This window comes from Xiphias gladius, chromosome 2 (assembly GCF_016859285.1).
Source record: "Xiphias gladius isolate SHS-SW01 ecotype Sanya breed wild chromosome 2, ASM1685928v1, whole genome shotgun sequence".
NCBI lineage: Eukaryota > Metazoa > Chordata > Actinopteri > Istiophoriformes > Xiphiidae > Xiphias > Xiphias gladius.
The window spans coordinates 16678406-16700535 of record NC_053401.1 but is presented as its reverse complement, the minus strand read 5'-3'; the positions used below and the strand labels follow the sequence as shown (position 1 = coordinate 16700535).

Sequence of the window (22130 nt, the reverse complement as noted above, 5' to 3'; positions counted from 1 at the left end):
TGCATCAGCTATCACCACCACCATTACAAACATCATACCACTATACAAAATGCCACCATGATCACAGAGCAGAGCAATGATTAGCCGAACAGCAACGGGCCATTTGAGGAGAATCATCCAACTCTTCGCCCAACATGAAAGATTATGTATTTACACCATTCTGCACTTGGGTAAATCCCTCATATTGTGAATATGTAGACATTTTTCCAAAATAGGTAGAACTTTATTATATTTTTAAAAATTAAATATGAGATATATTTCTTGCGAGGGTGTTTCATCTTACCGTTGAACATGGACTGGGTCGTCTGCATTAGCACCCTTAGAAGAGAGGAGCTGGTGAATGATTTGTAGACTGAATCAGCAATGGTGTTACTGGCAGTTGCCGTCCTTGCTGTGATCCAAAGGGAGGAGGACACTGAAGTGATGGTTTCTGGTAGAGGTTTGTTCACAGGGGCATTGCTGTCTTCAGAGGACAGTAGGGAGACTGTGTCTACTTTATTACCTGTAGGATAATATGAACATAATGATGACTTGACGTGATGCAGCATGATATGATACTTTTTGTGCATCATATGGCCTAACGTGACATGACATGTTAGGTTATGTTGGGAAATTACACAAAATAAAGTGAGAGGATGTCTCACGGCCATTACTAATAATGATTATAGTTTGAATTTACAAAGGTGCTCAGCAATAGCTGTTTATATTATTAATTAGAAAACATTTACAAAAATCATAAATTTTAATTTAAACAAGATAGGTTTCAATTTTAAAAATAAACTATAAAAGTTAACACACAATCCAAACATGTCAGTATCAGTACTGGTGTAAATCTGAGCAAAATGACTATTGACTATCTTCACAGAACTCATCAGTGGCAAGTGTCCAGCAGAACAAAACATTTTCAACTGGTACCTATTTCAACATTTATGAACTTAAATTCTTCCCTGGCACTGGACAAAGAGTTGCAGTAGCATTACCAACCCAAAATGTTTTTAGTAAAGAAGACTGATAAAAAAGAAAAAGCTCTATATGTCAAACCTGACCTGGCCCCATAAAAGCAGCAGACTTTGTTGCAGCAGAGGTGGTGGTTTCCAGTGGAAAGTTGTTTACCGTGTCTTCATAGAAGATATCAGTGACTTGGATTTCCTCCACAGGAGGGGTGTAGAGGTCTGACTGGGGAGAAGGGAGGCTGCTTTCACCAGCTTGGTCTGGTGGACCGTGATCCCTTGACTTTAAGGTAAAGAGACAGCGGACAAAAACAGACAGAGTGGCTATTGAGGTTCATAGATGTTAAAACTATGAGACAACATGAGACAAATCTTTGGACAAGGTTGAATTAAAACATAGTAGTCTGATATTTAGAACTTACTACAAGAAACACTACATAACATTTTGTGTTCCAATTTTTTGTTACAACATTAGGTATTAAATTTAATCATATTTCAAAGGAAAGAAGAAGAAAATTTTGAATAAAAAGAGTCAAGTGAAGTACCTGATGTGGCAACACTGACAATGAGGCCTCTTCTGTGATTTGTCGGTGGATCGTTGGCAGCATGTTGGTCCGAGCAACTGGAAATAGGAAGCCTGGGTGTTCAGTTACCTCAGTTATCCAGATTGCACTATTACCATCAAAACCCACATTAGTAGAGGACTGTTTTGTTTGGATCTTCTTGTCCTCAGCAATCCAGTTCTGATCCATATCATCTGGTTTAGACCTGTTTTCACTTGGTTTCTTTTTGACATTCTGGTTGAGTCGAGTTTTCTGTAGAACTGCAGAATCAGAGGGAGACTTTGGGGTTGATCGGGTCCTAACTTGGACTGGGATTTTCTGGTTTGCTTGGGTTTGGTCTTTTGGCTGGTTCTGAAGGTGTGTAGGTTGGTTCTGGTAAACTCTGGTCTGCTCCACTGGGATCTCCTCCACAGGGCTGTGGTCCTCTTGAGACAAATCCACCTGATTTTGGTCCTTAGGCTTCCCCCATCTGGCTTTAGATGAGACCTACCCGGAGGAAAAAAGCACTACTGTATGGAGCTGTGTCACAAGACATTTGTTTACATATTATACATGATTATGACGAACAGAACTAACAAAAAAATGTTATGCTTTCACCACTTCTTCTATAAATTTGTGAAAATAAACATTCTACTAAAGGCACAGTGGTGGTGCAGCTGTCTTGTTTACTTCTTCAATGTTTAAATTAACTGATGAGGTGTAAAGTCATCTCCACTAATGCTGTGTGGAAGAGCAAAGTCTGCACTGGTTCTGCCAGTGAGAAACACATTACAGTCTTTTACAGTTTTTTTTAACCTCTTCTAAATGTGGTCAAAAGTCCCTCATAACCTTTGGTAAGGCTCTCCAAACAATGTCTAGCCTCTACTGACATAATTACAATAATTTGCATAATTATTAGGCTCACTGATATGATTGAAAACAGGGCAAACATCAGCTCCACAAAAATAATTCAGCAAAATGCATGCCAACATGCAGAGGTGTGTCAGGTGAAACCCCAGATACACAGATTGTCCTACCTCCCTGTTGCCTTCCAAATCTTTTGTGAAAGTGTCAGGATCCAAATCGCTTTCTACAGAGATGAAAGAAATAAAGCCTTACTTACAGTTGTAATGAATATAAAAGTTAAAATATATGCTTTTATTTTGTACGAGATTTTGCGTGTGTGTATACCAGGGTCTTCTAACGGCATGTCCACTATAATCTCATCACTCAGTTGTCCATTGAGTCCATTGGTGCAAACAGCCACCACCTGCACCACATAGCTGCTGTTGGCCAGCAGACTGGAAATGATGGCACCCTGCAAGGTCATATTGGCAAGTTTAAATTAGTGGATCCAAGCCTTTTTTTTGTATGACACCCACAACCCTGTCAATTGAGTTCAAACACTCCTATAAAACCACCCCTCAAGTTACAAATATTTTTCATTTTAATCAATTATGAACTGGACGTTATTTAACACTATTGAGCATATAAAAGAGGACATTGTTTTTTCAGTAGATTTGGTCAAGTTTGCATTCATATCACTAGTACTTGCAGTGGCAGCAGTTGGCATTGCAACCATTCACCTAGTACTTTAAAGTATCTACATCTATTTTTATGCTTGACTTGCTAACTTGTTTTCATGCACTCTCAATCGCTGCAGGTGGTAAGATTTTACAACTGCCCTCGTCATTGGGAGGAGCGCCCTGTGCAGTCGTCGCATCACAGGTGGTAGTTTATGGATTGTTGAGAAAATAAATATACTACACATCAGCATCATGGTCATTTGCAACCCTATTTGTATGTTTATTTTCCTCCAAAATTATATTATATAAATTTTTTTTTTATTTTTATAAAGTCACAAATATAATTTTTTTCAAAATAGCTCACTGGTAACTGCAGAAGTACCTACCTACCCATGTAATCATAGATTTTAAATAAATGTATGCTCCGAAATGTCTTTCCACTTTTAATACAAATTTACAAACCATATAACAATAGTTATAACCATGACTTGTTGGTTCCCTTTTGGACTTTTAATATGTTCATTTTTTAACTCTCTTCATAACAGGTTATTGAAAGATTTGAGAAAGAGAATTCCTTTATAAACAGCTGATGATGCTGTATTTGACAGTTACACTACATTATCTTAATGAGAATATACTTTTAAGTAGAAGATATACAAACAACTATTGTGTTATTGTTTAAAAGCCAACTCATGCTCAGTATCTTTATAATATAGACTTGATTGCATCCATATTGATGGCACTCAAGTCATAAACTAGTTAAATTGCATTACCACTCTGTTCGCAAATCTTAAAATAATAAATAACACACCTTGTCAGTTTTTATTAGACGATTAGACTTTTTATGTGTGGTATATATATAATCTAATACAATAATATTATTTGTAATCCTTTATCAACATAAATAACCTTTAAAAACAACCACCACACACAAAAAAATTAAACAAATTGAAATAAGAATTGAAAACTTTATAAATGCAAAAACAAATTATGTACATGCACATATAAGGTATGTAAAAAAAAAAGGTTAATAACAGTCCTTCATTTGTATTGTGTTTGGTTGGTCTGAATACTGATGTAGTCATCAGTAGACCTAGTGGTCTACATATGCAAATGTAAAAGCTTGTGCACATACACACCCTTAGACTCACACAGATATACTGTAGATGTCTATTCACATACACAGATATAACTGGTCACATTAAGGGGCGCTAGTGACCTGTTAAGAGGCCAAAATTGACCATCAATCAATCAATCACTTTGATCAGTTCAGATCCCAACAGCACTTTGCACCATGAGAGTAACTGATGGCAAGTTAGAGCGGATGGATGAATCTAACAAAATTACTGTAATTTATACCTATTATCTATTTAAGCCCTGTGTAAATAAATCTTTCATACCACATCCTGGTCCCCGTCGGTCCTGTACTCCTGCTTGCTCTGGTCTCGGCCCTGCAGCCTCTGGTAGGTGACAGTATACCAGTCGATGGTCATGTCATAAACCACACGGGGACGCTCCCACATCACCACAATGGTTGTGTCATTCTGGGCATCAGCCTGAACATTTTCTGGCTTTGAGCTGCAGGCTAGAGGGAGCAGAAAGAGAGAAAGATTGAAAAAAATTAATTATTCATTTGTGTGGATGAGATGCAATAAAACACAATAAAAGTCCTGGAAGAAAGAGATTAAAAAAAAAAAAACATGGTGCAACATCTCAAATTAAGTTTAGTGTTGGTGAAGGTAACTTGATGTTAATCGACTGTACTGAAAATGTAAGAAAATAGGAATACATTTTAAAAAGAGTGGGATTGGGGTAGGTTACCCCAGTGTCCCCAGTGTTCCCCCCCTGTGTGTGTACCAGTGTCTCAGCCAATATTCAGCCAAAAATCTTTGCCAGTCCAAACACACTTTCTGGCCTGTTTTGTAACTAAAACTAATTTTGAACAAGCAAGTGATGGCACATGACTTTTCACCTCCAAGGACTAGCAAGTATGGCATCAAATGAAGCTCAGTGGAATGTAAACATAAAAATGAATGATGTACTATCTAAACTGTATGTGAATGAATGTGAACCCAAAGCCATAACCAGGAAAAATAATTCTGTAAATGAAAAAAAGAAATTTGTAACCAAAGCTGCAGTCATACAGCAAAGTTCTCATAGTCCAACATACAAGTTGTTAGTTGCCCACTGGCATTAAGCCCACCGCCATGTCAAAACAGTTTCAGCACTGAGAATGAGAATAATGAAAATATTAGAGTAAAGTACAGCACATGAGTAAATATACTTAGCAGATTAGATATATAGCAGATTTTACAAATATACATGTACAGTGTGTCTTCCTTTGCTAAAAAAAGTTTATATGAAACTGAACCAACTGAATGGGAAATTAAGTGAAGTAAACTGCACTGAAATTAAGTGAAGTGAATTGCCTTAAAATGTGTTAAAAGCAGAAATAAATGAAAATGAAACAAACAAGCAGCAAACTTGTTTGGTTGGGTGTTAGATGACATACTGGGTGTGAGCATGTCCTCCACTCCGGTGTACGAGGCAAACACCTGACCCATGGACTGCTGCTGCTGTTCCCGGAAGTTGTTCTGCAGGTAATCCGTCAGCATCACATATCCAGCCTGCTCCATGGTCATCACCTCACAAAACACTTCCAACTGGTGACAAAGAGACACAGAGAGACAGACAGAGAGAGACAGAACGGGATGAACAGAAATGGCAACTTAAACAAAGAAAAGAAAGATGTGCCTGTTGCATTTTTCTATGCAGTTGCCAAAATAAACCCAAAACTGAAGCATGTCAGTGTGTGTGTTTAAGAGGCTTGTGTTGGTGCCAGGCTAAGGCAGAGAAACAGCACTGATCTATTTTTGGTTAGCTACATTGTGTTCATGCCTTGCCACCCCTGATTAAATCATGCAAACAAACACAAGCATACACACACACACAAATATTCCCATAAAAAAATAAACACAATCACTGGCACGACCTCATTCACTCTCCATTATTCTGCTATATAACTGAAGATTATTACACAGATGATTTGATCTAAAGTTGCTCTACCTCAGATGTCCGTAATGTCTTTAGCCTGGAATCAAACTGCAGTGAGGCTACAGTGTCAGCTTTTGTTTTGTTTTTTTCAGATTGGACCACTACAAAAACCATATTCTGTAAATTCACATTGTCACTACACCCATCACATCGTATCGATTCCGTATGATGTTGTGTTACTGTTTTGTGCATAGATGTCAAAGACGGTTGACCTGAAACCAGCCACAATCTAAGACCAAACACAACAACTACAGGCAGCAATGACAGACTTTGGAGAAGACGTTTGTCCATTTAATGTTGTCTCTTTTAACTGAATACTATAGCCAATGTCGACTGATGTTTTTTATGACTTTACATGAGCCAATACAGCAAAAAAAACCCATATGAACCTTTCTTTTTTCAATATTTCAAAGCACTACACGCGTATGACTGCAAGTGTCTCACGTTAAAAATTGAAAATTCGCATCATAAAGCTTGCAGGCTCTCATCAGACACAATGCTACATCAATTAAGTAGTAGTAGCTTGGCTTGGCTTTGAGCGAATGAAAATCAATTTACTCAAGTTGACTCAAGCTAAAAGATTATTCTATATGTTGAGATGTTCAGTAAGAAATGAACACTGGTTAGCAATAGTGGACACCTGTGTATGTGTGTGTGTTTGTGTGTGTGTGTGTGTGTGTGTGTGTGTGTGTGTGTGAGTGTGTATGCGTGTGACAACATTTACTGACCTGTGTTTCTGATATGGCCACAGTGTGTTTAAAGACAATCCATTCCACCATTTCAGAGCAGGGAGGCGCAGTCAGAGAACCATTGTAGATGTAATATTTATGTGTGTTATTAGGCAGCAAAGACTGCAAGGGGAAAGCTTCCAATGACCCACTCTTACCTGGTAAAAAAAAAAAAAGTACTCTCTTTAACAAAATGTCACAACAAATCAAGCTGAACGACCACCTTCTATCAAGCATTTTAAAAATGTCAGACTGTAAGTTAAATCTATGATGTTCATAATGGACCAATGAGAGTTCTTTAATATTTTTATCATTTGGGAGAGAAAAGCATCAACTATTGTGCAGTTATGTTTGAAGCATTTTTGCATGATCCCTCTCTCGCTTGCTGGAACAAAACTGCGTTGATCCACACTTTTCTTACAATTATATTAAATTGACCATTTATTTTTTGCTTCAAGGATATTAAGTATTAATTGGTTTGAAATTTTAACACTAAGAGATTGGAATACACAATCTCAAATTCTGATTTATGAATATGAAATAATTAATTTGTGGAATTTTTTGATTTATCTGTTACTTGCTTGCTTTGCTGATCACCATTATTCTGCTGATTTCTTTGTTGATTTCACAAAATTAATTTTAGCTGGGGAATAGAAAATCAAAGTTACTTCAAAGTGTTCTCTTCTTGGAAGAAAAAAAATTGTACAGTGTTCCATGTGTGGCTCATAGGCATGGTTATATTTGCCTTAACAGGGGGTGTTAATCAATGCCCTCCATTTGAAGGGCTTATTATGTTACCATCTGCACCCAGCTACATGTACATTTTTACCGAACGATGATCCAAAGATGTAATGTAGAAGTGACTTACCAAACCTGCTGACAGTGTTGACGGCATCTATAACCGGATTAAAGTTCTCATTGTCTTCCAGGCTGATCTGCGGACAAGAACACAAGCTTCTATGGGGGATATCATAGACAAGTTTCAATCACGTTACTTTTAGGTTATTTGAGGATGAACAGATTGATGCCTAACACTGAGTCACCAACCAACTCATCACCTACCTCAAATAGCACAGCCAAGGCAATTACCCTCCCTCCTTCCCTAATTGCATCATTCAGACTATGAAAGTCATCTGGATCGTAACAGTAGATCTGCATCTGAATGAGAGGAAGAAACAGGTGGGTTAGCTGAATTCAGGCTTCAATGGTACACAAATGTATGAACAGTAAATATTTTGATGGATAGACAAACAGACACTTTCTTTACCTCCAGAGGGTATTTCATTCCATTCAGGCTGTGTTCAGACCCATCTGAGGTTGCATTGCAGCGGCCCCAGTGGAAGGTGATTCTACTAACACGAAACCTGGAGCTCAGCCCTCCTCCACTAACAAAGAACTCCCCTTCCACATTGATGGCCACTAAAATACACACATGCACTCAAATTTAACCTTTATGTAAACCAACTTTTTGAAAAGGTAATAAAGCAAAGAATTTTAGGGTCCAATAAAATGCAAATGATGAGTGGATTTGTAAAATGCTATTTTAACCTTTATTTATTCAGACAAAAGATTAGGAACACCAAAGAAAATCGAGCTGTGGTCAAAATGACTCACTGAAGTGGAGGGACCAAGTAGCAACCTTCATGGCTAAATACTTAAGATAAGGTAGTCTAATGGAGACTAGGGGCTGTTTTCAAGGAAACCCAGAACAGAATACTACAGCCATGTCAGATAAACCAACAGGTAACCTACAAAAAGTATATTTTAATCATGGGTACAAGTTAAAATTGATTAGATGTGGGCAGACTGTAGGTGAAAAAACAAAACAAAAGAGAAGCAGAAGTGAAAATAATAATAAAATATTAAATATATATATATATATATATATATATATATATATATATATATATATATATATATATATATTATTATATATATTAATTACTGTAATAATATATCCACACTGTAATAGCTTTGTGTAAAATATAAAGGATTTTGGAGAGTGCACCTCTGGTAAGGAGTTTGTTTGGTGAGGTAGTAAAGCAAAAAATATCCAAATATTTCAGGTCGGATAATGGTACACTTTATAACTGCGTTGTTTTTTAATCTATTTTATCATTTATTATTCATCACCGCCATTGTTCACCCTTACAGTACCCGCGCCACCAGCATCAGCAGCCAGCTCCACTAAGTCCCCACTGCTCAAACCTTCAGGCTGTAAACCTCTGGCAAGATCGTGGGGAGCAGTAACTCCAATCTCTAAAATGTCACTGCAGTGACGTCACAGATGCAATATCCATGTTATTCAACACTAGAAATGACAAGAAGGAGTCTGGCTGCTGCAGCTTGGGTGTGTTAAATGTGGACACTCTGGAAATTTGCTTTATGTGCATATCATGACTATGACATCTGGCCTGGCACATTTATCATGTGTCATCTTATTGATATTCAATTTTTAATATTGGGATTCTAATGTAAAAATAAAAAATTCTGTCAAGTCCTCTTTTTATTCACATCTTGTAGGCACATGTTAACATTTTTTCTAGTGAACAGTTTTTTATGTGTGTTACTTCAAAAATTCACAAAATGTTCTGATGCTCAGGTTGAGTTTTAAGACAACATTCAGCATAGTGAGACAGTGAAGGCCATATATTTGTCTCATAATATCATGCCAGCTACGTAATATCTGTTAAAATATTCAATTTCCTCTCTGACTTCACACGGAAAAATGGAGATCAGTTTTAGAGACATTAACGTATAGAGGGCATACACACAGACCTAGACCAGGCAGTATTGGAAAGATGGTGATGATAGCTTGGACAGTTTATCAGATCAGACATCACTCCCCAACCTGCCTTTCATCTTACTGTCTCTTCACATCCTAATCTCTCTCCCCTGCGCCTTCTCTCTCTACATACATTTCCTCCTTTTGCTCTTTTGTTGCCTCTTTTCTGTTGCTCAGTTTCATATCTGCCTCTTGACATCGATCTTTGTTTTCTCTCCACATGATCTGTCTGAACTGCTGTCCCTCTGGTTGCTTCTCTCTCAATTAATTGCTCTCTCTCTTCTTTTCTTTCATTGTTTGACTCTTTCGCTTTTAAATCCTCACTCCTTCTCTTCTTCATTAACCTCCAGGTTGTGATTTTTTTTTTTCTGTATCTGAAAAGTTAACCTTCTTTCCACATCCAGGGATTAACATTTTGTGTTTTACAGCACCAGAAAAATGTCTAAATTATTTCTATAGGATCTACTACATACTGCATGTTCCTCCTCTGCTTGCTTCTTTAATATGATCTTCTCTGAGAATAAAAATAAAAATAAATATCATCATGTTATTTATCTTCCAATTGAAGTGAAAAAGCTTGTGGTTTGATTTCCTGCAAGACAGCATGGCTAAAATGGCTTTAGCACCTTAAATGTGACACATAAAAAAATTTGAATTCAATTATGGTTTGTTTCATTAAGTCAACACCTTTGACTGAGATTATGGGGGGTTTTGATTATGGTCAAATAAGACGACATTTCAAGGATTGTTAAGACTTATTTCTCAAAATGCAAACATCCAGGCACTGCAGGAAAGATACATACCAGTCTTCCCATTGTTGTGGATGGTGCTGGACTCTGCTGTCAGTTTGTCCCAGCCCTCTAGTTGCAGGTTTTGGTACTGCAGCCTAACCTGGGTAAACGTTTCGCTGATGTCCACAGGAGACTGCCTGGCGCTGTTACAGAATGGGTACTTCTTACCCCAGTTGCGCTGGTTCAGGGGACCTGTAAGTGAGAGAGAGGGTGGCAGTTAAATAAAGAGATCAAAGCGTTCAAGTACTGCTGATCTGACTCCCTGAATGAAAGCTCATCATAAAACCTTTTTCTTTAAGATCTGCTGTCTTGCTTTTTTGTGACAAGAAGCAACCAAGCAGATCCCTCCCCTCTGAGGCTGATACTAATACTGAGTCTATCAATTACCGTAGTGTGTAAAAATAACATTAACGCAGTCATGATTTATGGATGAAACGCTTCACATAGCACCTTTAATGTACCTGTACAACACATTTAGAAATGTGTAATGCTGTTTACAAAAAGTATGCCGTCTGTTAAATGAGTTAAGCAGAGGGCAAAGGGGCAAACTGTCGGTCAAATATGACTTATTGGCTGTAGGTCACACTTTATCCTTGCACTCTCTGAGTGTGATTTTGTTTTTGCTTGCATTGTTAACGCATGAGTGCATGTCTTATATTCTGTGTACATTTATTGATGTGCTGTGTATGTCTGCATATGTGTTTGTTCATTTGTTTTATGGAGTGCACAGCATGAATTCTGTTTGAACTTATTGATGTCGTGTAGATTTCTGTGCGTATCTGTGTGTTTAAAATAAGGCTGTGCTTTTCACATTAATAATGTAAAAGTATATGAACAGCATTGAGAAAAATTTGTAGCCAAACAACCAACACAATAAATCCAATCAAAGAAGCATAAAAAGAAAAGCAAAAGTGACATTTTTCTATTTTAGTGCTTGTAAGATATTCAGTTAGCACAAATGTTCTGCTAAATATCACCAGCCCCGACTCAAAAAGTCTGTCAGTCAGTGAACTGATTATTTATTAGCACATATGAATTTACAATTGGTGTTTAAATGCAGTGTATGTGCATATGCATGTGTGTGAACTTATTCATGAATGCATATTACACTATTTGCATTTACGTCTAGTTACATAATCTGTATATGCTTTTATTTCTTACTTCTTTATTTTTTGTATATATACATATAAACAGCACTTTCTCATTTATTGACATGCATTGTGTGCATGTCTGTGTACAATATTCATTCACAGGCGCAAGTTACGTGTATATACTGAACTACTGTATCTAGTCGCACATGCAGTGCAACAGTTCTCGTTTTTGCACGAGTGAATGTGTTAATTTACCGTGCATTCATTCATTCGCTCTTTCCTACAGGCATATTTTGGGAAATCTCAGAGAGAAAACCCACTACTAAATTTATCATGCTGACTAATATTTTGGAAGTAAAATTACAGTAGAGAATGTTGGAAAACTGACAAATAATATAATGTATGAATGTACAAAAACCTTGAAAAGTAGTTTAATGATTGCAATACACTACTCAATAATATTAAACAGCATTAGGGTTTGATTTAATTTCTTAAATTATTGTGTGTGTACTGAATGTGTATGTGTGCATGTGCTTTACAGTATAACAAAAAAGACAACGGGTCTAATGAGGTCAGAGCAGATGGTTTAACTGTAACTGGTCACGCATGACTTAACAGGTCATGCGTGACCAGTTACAGAATGTGTGTGTCTGCTTGTGTGTGTGTGTGTGTGTGTGTGTGTGTGTGTGTGTGTGTGTGTGTGTGTGTGTGAGTGAGAGAGAGAGACAGACCTTTTTTAATACAAGTTCAACTAAATCAATTTAATCTTTGTTATATTTGTAGTGCCGTCAGTGTGGCAGCTATGGTTAAAAAAAAAAACCTATCCTGTAAAACAGACTGAAGATTGAGGTGAAAATGCCCAGTAAGTTTACTGGTTCAGCAACATTCAGATGTATTTTATTTACAGGAGTTGTTTACTAGTCAAATCTGCAATGTGTATGAGTAACAGATGTTTAATTTCCTTCTGTAATACTGTGGCTTCTGGACACAGTTGGAGTGACATGACAACTGACAAATTATCATGCAAAAAAACAACAGCACACGCAGATACAACAGAGAAAGACAGTGGGAGAGAGAGAGAGAGAGAGAGAGAGAGAGAGAGAGAGAGAGAGAGAGAGAGAGATGGCAAACTCCAGCTTATTTCCAAAAATGTTACACTATTCATTTTGATAATTCCTTTGAAAGGGTCACTTTACCCAAAGCAGAATTTGCTTAGTTACCCATTGTGGTATTGAGCCATACAGATGATTTCAGTTTTATTACCCAAGATTTACAGATACCGTATATACCACTGAGACTTCTAATACCACCTCAATACAATAAATTGTCAACATTTTATTGAAATACACAAGTCAAAACACAAACATGGACATGTTTAAATGTTTTTTGTAACAGTTTTATGTGTTTTTCACAAAGCTGTTTGTGTTTTTGTGGCACAATTCATTTTTAAATTTGTGTAGTATCTTGTCAGTTCAACATTTTCATCTTCATCTTTATTTTTTATGAAAGTACTAGTACAGTGCATGTGCATTTGTGTGTTTACAATTTAAATTTCAGTAACCACATCTGGCCACTGCAGCCGCATCCATGAGCATTATAATACATACAGTCACACAAACACTCTCACTGAGTTACTCTTCTGACATAAAGCTACCGTGGCAAGAAGTAGCTGAACTTTCCCGCCTTCATATAAATCCACAAACACGCACATATGCATACACAACCACTCGCATTCAGTCAAGGAGTACAATTTAGTTGATTAAATATGAAAATTACATTTCATATCTCTGAATTCCACTTGCTTTTTCATAGTAAGCCCAAAATAACGTCTGCTGATGCTGCTGTACGGATGTTGTACCTATTGTTGTCAAATTCCTATGGGGAACTTTTTAAAGCAAATTTTAATCTGTGTTATATTATATTTTCTCATTTCCTTTGTCCTTTCTCCCTCTCTCTCTGCAAACCATTTTAAACACTTAATAACTTAATAGATAATATCACAAGCAATAAAATACAAATTTTAAGTTCTAGAGGAAGACATTTGCTCAGTCATTTGCTCAAAATCTGTCTTTTCAAGTTCAACCATCATTCATTCTCATATATATGAACCAATTTGTAACCCAATCTGACATTATGATTTGTTTGAGTCTAATTTTAGTTCATTTTTATTTATCAGCTAAAGCTGTAATATTGCAAGAGACTGACAAAAACAGTGAAGATGTCTGGAAACTTTCTGAAGAAACTTTGTTCTTTGCAGCAGCCAAAAGATCAGTCAGCTGTTAAAGTGGTCAAGACAGAAACCATTTACACCTGATGCTACTGCTCTTTTTACCACAACATCCAAATTTTTTCTGCTTACCCTTCACTTTTGAGGGAGGAGAGGTGACATAAGAGAGGATGTGATTGCATAGAGGACAAAGAGAAGAACGGAGATCAAGCAGCAAGAGACACAAAGGTAAGAGTGCAAAGAGGAGTAGAGAGGTGGTGATAAAGAAAAGACTGAAGAGAAGAAACAGAGCAAAGGAGAGCAAGTGAGATAAAAGAAGAAAAGTCAAAGAGTATATGTGTAATGGGCAATGCACGCAATACTGACAAACACACACACACAAACACACACACCAAGCTTTCACCCTCTGTGAAAAGGTTCTGCACTGCTGAGCGAGCTAACTGTTCAGAAAACATGCAGGAATATTAAATTAAATAATGTAGGGCCTCCCCTTTTGGGACTGTCTGCTTCTGTTCACATAACTACCGGCAAAAAAAAGTTGAATATGTATCAAATATTAAAAGCAAAAAATGTCTCTTGGTTTGGTTTAACCCACAGTGGTACTTCTGAATCTGCATTATTGTCTGGCTGGCAGGATAAAGCAAGAGCCCTCTATTTCCTAAATGTTCTAGTTGTAACATTTTATGAATTTAGATACACTAGCTTAGAGCTACTGATTATATTCCTAATTCATTAATCAAACTCATCAACTGTTTAGCCTATACTGTAGAATACAAAATATCCATAAAAGCCCAAAAGCCAAAGATATTCAATTTATAATAATATGAAAAAGAACACATTACCAATAATGCACAATTGAGTAGCTGGAAACAGTGAATGATTGTCATTTTTAATTAATGAGGAATCAATTAATCTCAAGTCATTTCAGCTTTAATTAGTTTAATTACTGTAAACCCACAGCCATTGTGGACTATAAGATAACTTTGTGATAAGAGTTCACACAGTCAATAGTAGTTAGCTGGCAGTAAATCTGGGAACAGTTTAACTTGCAACAGGTAGTGCTAGGTTAATTACCCTGGTTGTTCCCGTGACGCTCATCTTGAAGGTCGTTGCGGTCTGTCAAGAGTCTCCCAGTTCTTTTTTTGTTTTATGACACAAAACAGGAAGAAGGTGGAACTTAACCTTTGAGAATACTTTCAAAGTATGTACAGTATGCTCTTCAGAAATGGGGAGAAGGATGATAGGAAATAATCTTATTTTTATCTTATTTTGAAAATATACCAACATTATCACAATTCATTTGAAAAATAATGCTACATTCAGACATATCTGTCTGTGTAACTATTTGTAGGATTCAGTTTGTTTTTAGCACAGAGAATAAATCACCTAATTATCAGAATTTTATTTATAGAAGACCAACTGTTTTGCCATAGCTGGTGTCATGTGTTTCAATCAGTATCTCAGTTTGCAGTAAAAGTCTTTGATTATAACACAGCAGAGGCCTGAGCACGGAAATAACAATTGTTCCTTTGTGTGAAAGAAGACTTCAGTCATTTTTAGTCTGCAGAATCAATGTCTCTGCATGCATTCATGGACATACACACACACACACACACACACTGACTGACATAATACAGTGAGCCTGAAACTGACAAGATTAAGCTATTAATCTAGTATGTATGGCAGAGAAAGGACTACACACAGACTCGCACATCACTCATTCAGCGAGATCTGCTGTATGGTAATGAAAGACTGTCAGCAGCCACTGTATATCAGGCCAGTCAGATTATTCAAAAAGAAAAAGAAAAAAAATACTCGGGGTATGAATCAGAGTCCCCATATGCTCTTCATGTGATCTCTAATGGCTCCGCCTAGATGTGTGAACATGAAAAAGTCTCTGGAGCGAGACACGATGAGGACAAAACTCTCTGCATGGAGCTACTCGGTTAAATATTAAACAATGGCAGACAGGATCTCTGAACTGAGTTAATGTGTATTTAAATGTACAAAATAATATTCTTGTTCATCAAAATTTTTTGAATATGAAAAAATGGAAATACTGGACCTTTAAATTTTGCATGCCATATTTCTACTAATCGAATATTTTATTTAAAAATAAATAAATAAATAAAAGTCACTTGAACAATGATTACTCCTGCCAAACTGTGACTGTTAGTGGAAGACAGATTAAACTGATTATTAAATATGAGTGTGCTCTGTGAAGTTCACTGAATAGTGAAATCCTCACAGTTCACACAGATACCTCTCATGATCAGAGGGGGGAGCAAAGAGTGGGTATTTGTGAGTAAAGAAACACACAGACACATACACACCTCTGCATCATTACCTTATGTCTCCCAAAAGGCTCAAGGAGCAGCCACACAAATTCAGCAAAAACTGTAGCAGAAGAGCAGCCAGCCTAAATTATATTCTTTTTGTCTTTCTCTTAAAGCTGCGTCCTCCAACTGTTGTAGTGACAGGCATGAATTCATTTTCATCTCTCTGCATCTAATTTTATGTAGAATTGAAAATTTAATCTCATCTGTTCTAATGCTTCATATTAAAGTTGTTCTGTGGTAAGTAACTCTTTGGAAATGGTTTACAGGGCCATCCCAAGACAACTCAAAAAAGAGAAAGAAAACCCTAATTTTTTTTGATAGTGTTCTTTTTAGAGGTGGTAAAGAAATAGTAGTCCTGTGACTATGTAGTTTTGATGTGATGTTTGAATATTATCTTTTGAAAAATGTATTGTATTTCGTCGCATTTGGCTAGAAAAGGAAACTCTGGGTTATCGGTGTGCACAATTACACACCAACACACAAAGACACACAAAGACACACACACACACACACACACACACACACACACACACACACACACACACACACACACACACACACACACACACACACACACAGACACACACACACACAGATACACTTTTAACATATGGGGCCCTGGGGGGTGTCTTCCAGGCAGAAGGATCCCAGGAATAATAAGGACAACATGGAAAAGGAGGGACTCTTTCATGCACAAACACATATATACAGAGTGTACCTGCAGGTTTATTGTTAATAGTTATAAAATTTTTAACTTTAAATTTATAAAACATTTTAAAGTTACCAAGATTGAAATTTGGACTGAGTTGAAGCCCAAAACAAAGGAAGCAAGCTGGTAAAGGCATAAATTTAAAAATATAAAATATGCAGAGTGACAAAATTTGATCTCTGTCTAAAGTAGATACACTATCAGCAAGTATAAACATATTGACAGTATGTCTAATAGGACTTTAAATCTTGACCAAAAGCAGATTTAATAACTCAGGCCAACTAAAAGAGCTCTTTTTACAGTGATAATCTTTTTCAAATTATCATGAAAACAAAGTTTTTTGATACTATTTAGGGTCAACATTCTATCAGCAAGAGGCATTCAATATATCTTCATTTATAATTTTCTCTCTTTTGCCTTCCTGTGCACAAGGATTCACAGGAAACAATACATATATATAATTAGTGTTAGTCTGTAATTTTATTTCACTGATATCAGCCTCACTGTATAGTGTTCACTCTCCTAACGCTGGATCAGAGTTGGTTTAAGTTACTGCTAATGCAAACCAAACATTCTCACTACTGCTAGTTTACAATAAAACTACTTGACAGACAAAACACGGGGTATTTTATTGCAAAGCAGCCACAGAAAACAAATGTATTGGTCATAGAGGTCAGTGCTGACCATGGTCATTAATCTAAAATGTGTCCACAAAGCAAAACTTGATCATTTCACTGTATTTTTTTCTTGGTGGATCAGTTTTAAATATTGTGGTGAGTAATAACAAGAAGGGGCAGAAATCCCAAAGATTATAAATTTACGGACTGGGCAGACAGCCTGCATGCAAATATGCTATACATATGCTCAACAGTCGAGCAAACACCACCACTGTAAGTCCTCTTAGTTAGTTAGTTTAAGAGATATTAGATCATAAACTGTTCTGGAAATAAACAACATGCTCAAATAAACTATGTGCATGAGAGTAACTAATCTGAATGGAGGTTGGAAGTGTTGTAACTTCATTCATCACTCCACCAATTTATAATTTATATCTCACAAATTTACTTTGTTACTGTACCCTCCCACTAATTTTTGTATGTAACACTGCTGATCTCCAATATAAAAAGCTATTATCCAGCATAGATGATGAATGGCTGCCTGAACTGTTATATTACATAGGTAAGACAAAAACCTACACATGTAATTGTGTTTTAGTTACATAAAAGTTTAAAGATGTTTAACCTAACAACTATGGTTTGTTTAAGGTAAGCAGTTTGAAAAGGTGTACTGTGATTTTGATGTAGCCTAATTTAAAACTCTCCTTCTTTCCATCACTCACCCTCTCACTCTTATGCCCCCCTCTTTCTTTTATTTGCCTTTATTTTTCTTTCGCCCCCCGCTTCTGACCTAACTAAAAAGCTGTGCATGGTGCCTCTCAATGAAGTGCATTTCTTTCAAATGTTAATGCTTTTACTCACAGCTCAGTACACAGCACAAAGCAAGAAACAGAGCTGGTCAGAAAAACAAAACACACATACAACCACACACACAAACACGCAGACACATATACACACATTCGGCAGAATGGCTAAAGTTACAGACAAACTGCCACTGAGTTGCCTTCAGTTGTGATGATGAACTTCGAAACCAAACAAAGAGAAAGATGAGAGGTACAGAACATAGTATGATGAAAGAACCAGAGAAAGAACCAGAGAAATAAAGAAAGAAAGAAAAGAATTTTTTAATTATTAATTTATTTATTTAAAAGAATTTATGAAAAAAGAAGAGAGCTGAAGATAACAAATGGTTGTGAGGAAGACAAAAATGGAAAAGAACGCCTATCTCCACTTAATTTCTACAGCAGAGAGGCTTTTAATCAATTATGACCATTTCAGTGTATCACACAAAAATCTATTGCATGTTGACAAACTTGTGTGTGTGTTTGTGTGATCTAATTCTAAAGACTTGATAGAGGTGAAGAAAACAATCTGCAAGATGAAAATTCATGTGCATCTATTAATATTCATGCTGCTCTGTCAAAGACAGTTTGTGTAGGTACAAGTCAAATAAACAAAATTTCACTCTGTGTGTGTTAAACGCTGTGTGACAAGTTTACTTAACTGGATGTTCAGACCGATGGAAAGCTATTAATAAGTTAATGTAATCATATTTGTTGCTCTTCCAAATTGGTTCTGTTCAAAACAGAATTTGATTCTGTTTGGGGTTATATACTTCATTTTAATCTATTTTATTACAACTAACATATTTCATATTTTACTCAGTTCATGAGAACATGGACTTTGGGTTCGGCAACAAACAGCAGAAGAAGAATGAAAGTACTACATAATGACTTTGCCTCTACAAAGCTATGACAATGCATCTAAAAAGCACATTTCCAAAACACATTAATAGCAGTGGCCATTGGTCTGTGTAAGCCAATTCTGTAGCCAGTACCTTTGGACAGTCATTGTTTTGTGGGGATTTTTTGAAATATGGGTCAAGGAGTGATGGACAAAAAAGTGATAAAGAATTTTCATCTTCAGCTCAAATTCAATCACTTTAAGGTAAATGAAAAAAAAAAAATACATAAAAATAAAGTGTTAATCACAACTCAGACATCGTTTCCTTTTTGCATTTTGGCACAGTGTCCTGTTTTTGAGTGAAAGAATGTCATTTACTGTGTATCTAGCTTTACTTTCTGTCTTTGCAAAGCAAGATACCCTTTCAAGCAGCTGAGAGCTAGGGTTTCAAAGAACAGATCCAAACACTGAATGTAATGTACAGGAGAACAGCATTGCCAACTGTCTTCCCGGAAGAATCTTTATTGACTGTTCAAAATGTCACTACAAGTCATGTTATGGCAGGCAGACTCATGTACAGAATAAGCCTCACTCTCACTCCCAACTAACTATAGAATTCGGCCGAATCTCTACCAGATTGGCTGTCATTTGATGTTCAGTTTGATGGGGGAGGTCCTGATTTGATTAATTGTCAGAATCTTGTCAATGATGACATATTTCACGATTAAGGATCTGACTGTTGGATAAGTGGATGAATTTCTGGCATGCCAGAATTTTTCTCTGGGCCATCTTGCATTTTCTTGCACTTTCAGCAGTTCTGTGGTCTATTTTGCCACATGGCTGTTGTCAAAAGATTGGTTATAAACTGTAGTGAGTGTGTTTTAATGTAATTAAAGTTGCATTTTACATGTGTGGCTAACTGTATTATTGACCGAGACTGGGCTATGATGATGTATATGATTAATAAAAATGTACAGTGTCTGCAGAGCTTTAAGTTTAAAGTAGCAACATCACTAAATCAGACTATAGTTTTTCACGTTTCCTGCACGTTTATGTAATTATCGGGTCTATGTCTGCGACCTTTATCCATCTGATTTTATTCGCTATAGGTTTAATTCACCTGTTCACAGCTAATAAGCTGCTATTCTAATTTGCAGTCACGCTAAAGGAAGTTCAAGCTTATTTGTCAATTACTGGCCTAAGTGGCTTGTACAAGAGGGTGTGTTTTATACTTGGTGTCTCTGGAAAAATTATATGTCCACCATTTGTCTGCAGTGTAATGCATCATATTATGCGACTCAAATGACAAGTGTCAATTATCACCAGCAATTCACTTGGGGTGCAGGTTAATAAGTTTAATAGCTCTGTGTTTAGCCCACTGATGACCAGTTGATTGCTCATCCTGATTTCCCCTGACCCCCTGGAAGCTAATTTCTCCCTCTGGGACCATTATTGTCTCTCTGCGTCTACTCTTTGTAGCCACAGCTTAGCGTAGCAGGGGGTCTGTGCTGAGTTAGGTAATGTCATCTAACAATATGGTCCAAGGCAGATCAAGACTCTCCCGTGGGAGATGTTAACAGATAAATCCTTCAATTCATGTGGTATTTAGACTGTTTAGGCTGACATTTAACAGTCTCATAGAACTGTCTTTTGTACTGTCTGTTTTCGGAAGTGTGATTGTGAAGGGTAAGCAGAGGGCAACTCAATCATTGGGACTTTACAACTTGAGCTTTCCGTCACTGATTGATGGTTGAACAATTAAATTTCAGTTATTTAAGAACCTAAAGAAACATTTCTGTGTGTTTGCAGTGTACAGGTTACAGTACTCTTACAGTGCTCTTATTTTATTCTACTTTTGTTTTATTCTGTCTATATTATTTTTATTATTTATATAAATTATTTTCTGGAAAATACTTATCAAGAAAATTTTATAACACTGCAAAAAAGGTTCATGCGTTAGATCTCACTGGCTGAAACTGTTGGTTTCTAAATACCTGTAACAAGCACTAAGTGACTGTAACAGATGACTTAAATGTTGAGATACTAACACCACTCACACCAGTGACTTAAAGTTACAAGCTGTAAATTTTATTATAGTATTAGTACTGCTTTTTATTTAAAAATTGATTTTATTCTGGATTTATTCTTTTACTCAGTACAGTCCTGTTGCCGCCTTTTTAGAAGTTTTCTGCTTGTACACTCCCAAGAATTCCACTTCCTGTCAAAATAACACTTAAAACACTGTAAATCTTTGTCATCTTTGGGGGAAAGAGCTTACATCACTATTCACATGACAGTCGAATATCTTTTACAATTGTAAGGAGAGGAAATCAAAAAATCAACAACTTGCTTATACAGACCTGAGTATGACCAGTCAATATCTTCAGGGAGTTTCCTCAGGCCTCGGACCAGTGGCTCTGCTGCCACAACTACAGGAGAGATGGGGACACAGATATTATTAGTATAATTTTTGCATTTCAAAAAACAATCACAAATGCATTGACTGACAGGTGAAACCATGACCAGTCCAGCTACTGTATGGTGTGACATATGAGTGAAGAGGTTGTCCAGTCATTCGGGGATTAATTTCATAACTATTTAGCCTGCTGGGAGGCCTTTCCTTTCAAACTTAAAGGAGCCAAACATACTAACACATATATGGTGTCACTGTTTTGTGTTGTATTTACTCCTGCAAAGGGGAGTGAGATGAATATTTTGTGTATTAACAACCAATCTTCAGCCTAGGTACAGCTACATTTACAACATACCAAAGATGGCAACTAACATTGTGTTCTGTGCCCTAAGTTTCATTTTATCTTTTTCATCTGCTGGTGCACATACAGTGGATTTTCAGGTTTTATTTTGAAATACATTGCACTGATCAGCCACGACATTAAAACCAGTTACAATGTTATTTAATGTTGTGGCTGATCGGTGTAAATGCAACGTATATTCCCTCTCCAGCCACAGAGCACCCTAAGCATTTTTTTCAAATGATATACAGTACACATGCAACACATACAAGTTTCTGAGTTGTAGCAGAAATGGAACACAAACTGTTGGTCTCTCTAATAGACATACACACATG

The 22130-nt window shown here is 36.6% G+C and overlaps 1 protein-coding gene across 1 annotated transcript in view; it reads right to left on the bottom strand.

The window, feature by feature from the left end:
• Positions 1–21829, bottom strand: part of ptprz1b (protein tyrosine phosphatase receptor type Z1b) — a 32703-nt gene extending 10874 nt beyond the window's left edge. Inside the window, exons 1-14 of the mRNA XM_040153078.1 lie at positions 21811–21829; positions 21403–21471; positions 10389–10568; positions 8068–8219; positions 7863–7958; positions 7669–7735; positions 6801–6958; positions 5531–5681; positions 4419–4603; positions 2684–2810; positions 2530–2582; positions 1496–1999; positions 1047–1233; positions 284–502 (exon numbers count right to left, since the gene is read on the bottom strand). Of these exons, the coding sequence (XP_040009012.1) occupies positions 284–502; positions 1047–1233; positions 1496–1999; positions 2530–2582; positions 2684–2810; positions 4419–4603; positions 5531–5681; positions 6801–6958; positions 7669–7735; positions 7863–7958; positions 8068–8219; positions 10389–10568; positions 21403–21471; positions 21811–21829 (2167 nt within the window). The remainder of the gene's footprint in view (positions 1–283; positions 503–1046; positions 1234–1495; positions 2000–2529; positions 2583–2683; positions 2811–4418; positions 4604–5530; positions 5682–6800; positions 6959–7668; positions 7736–7862; positions 7959–8067; positions 8220–10388; positions 10569–21402; positions 21472–21810) is intronic.
• Positions 21830–22130: the final 301 nt, after the last annotated feature.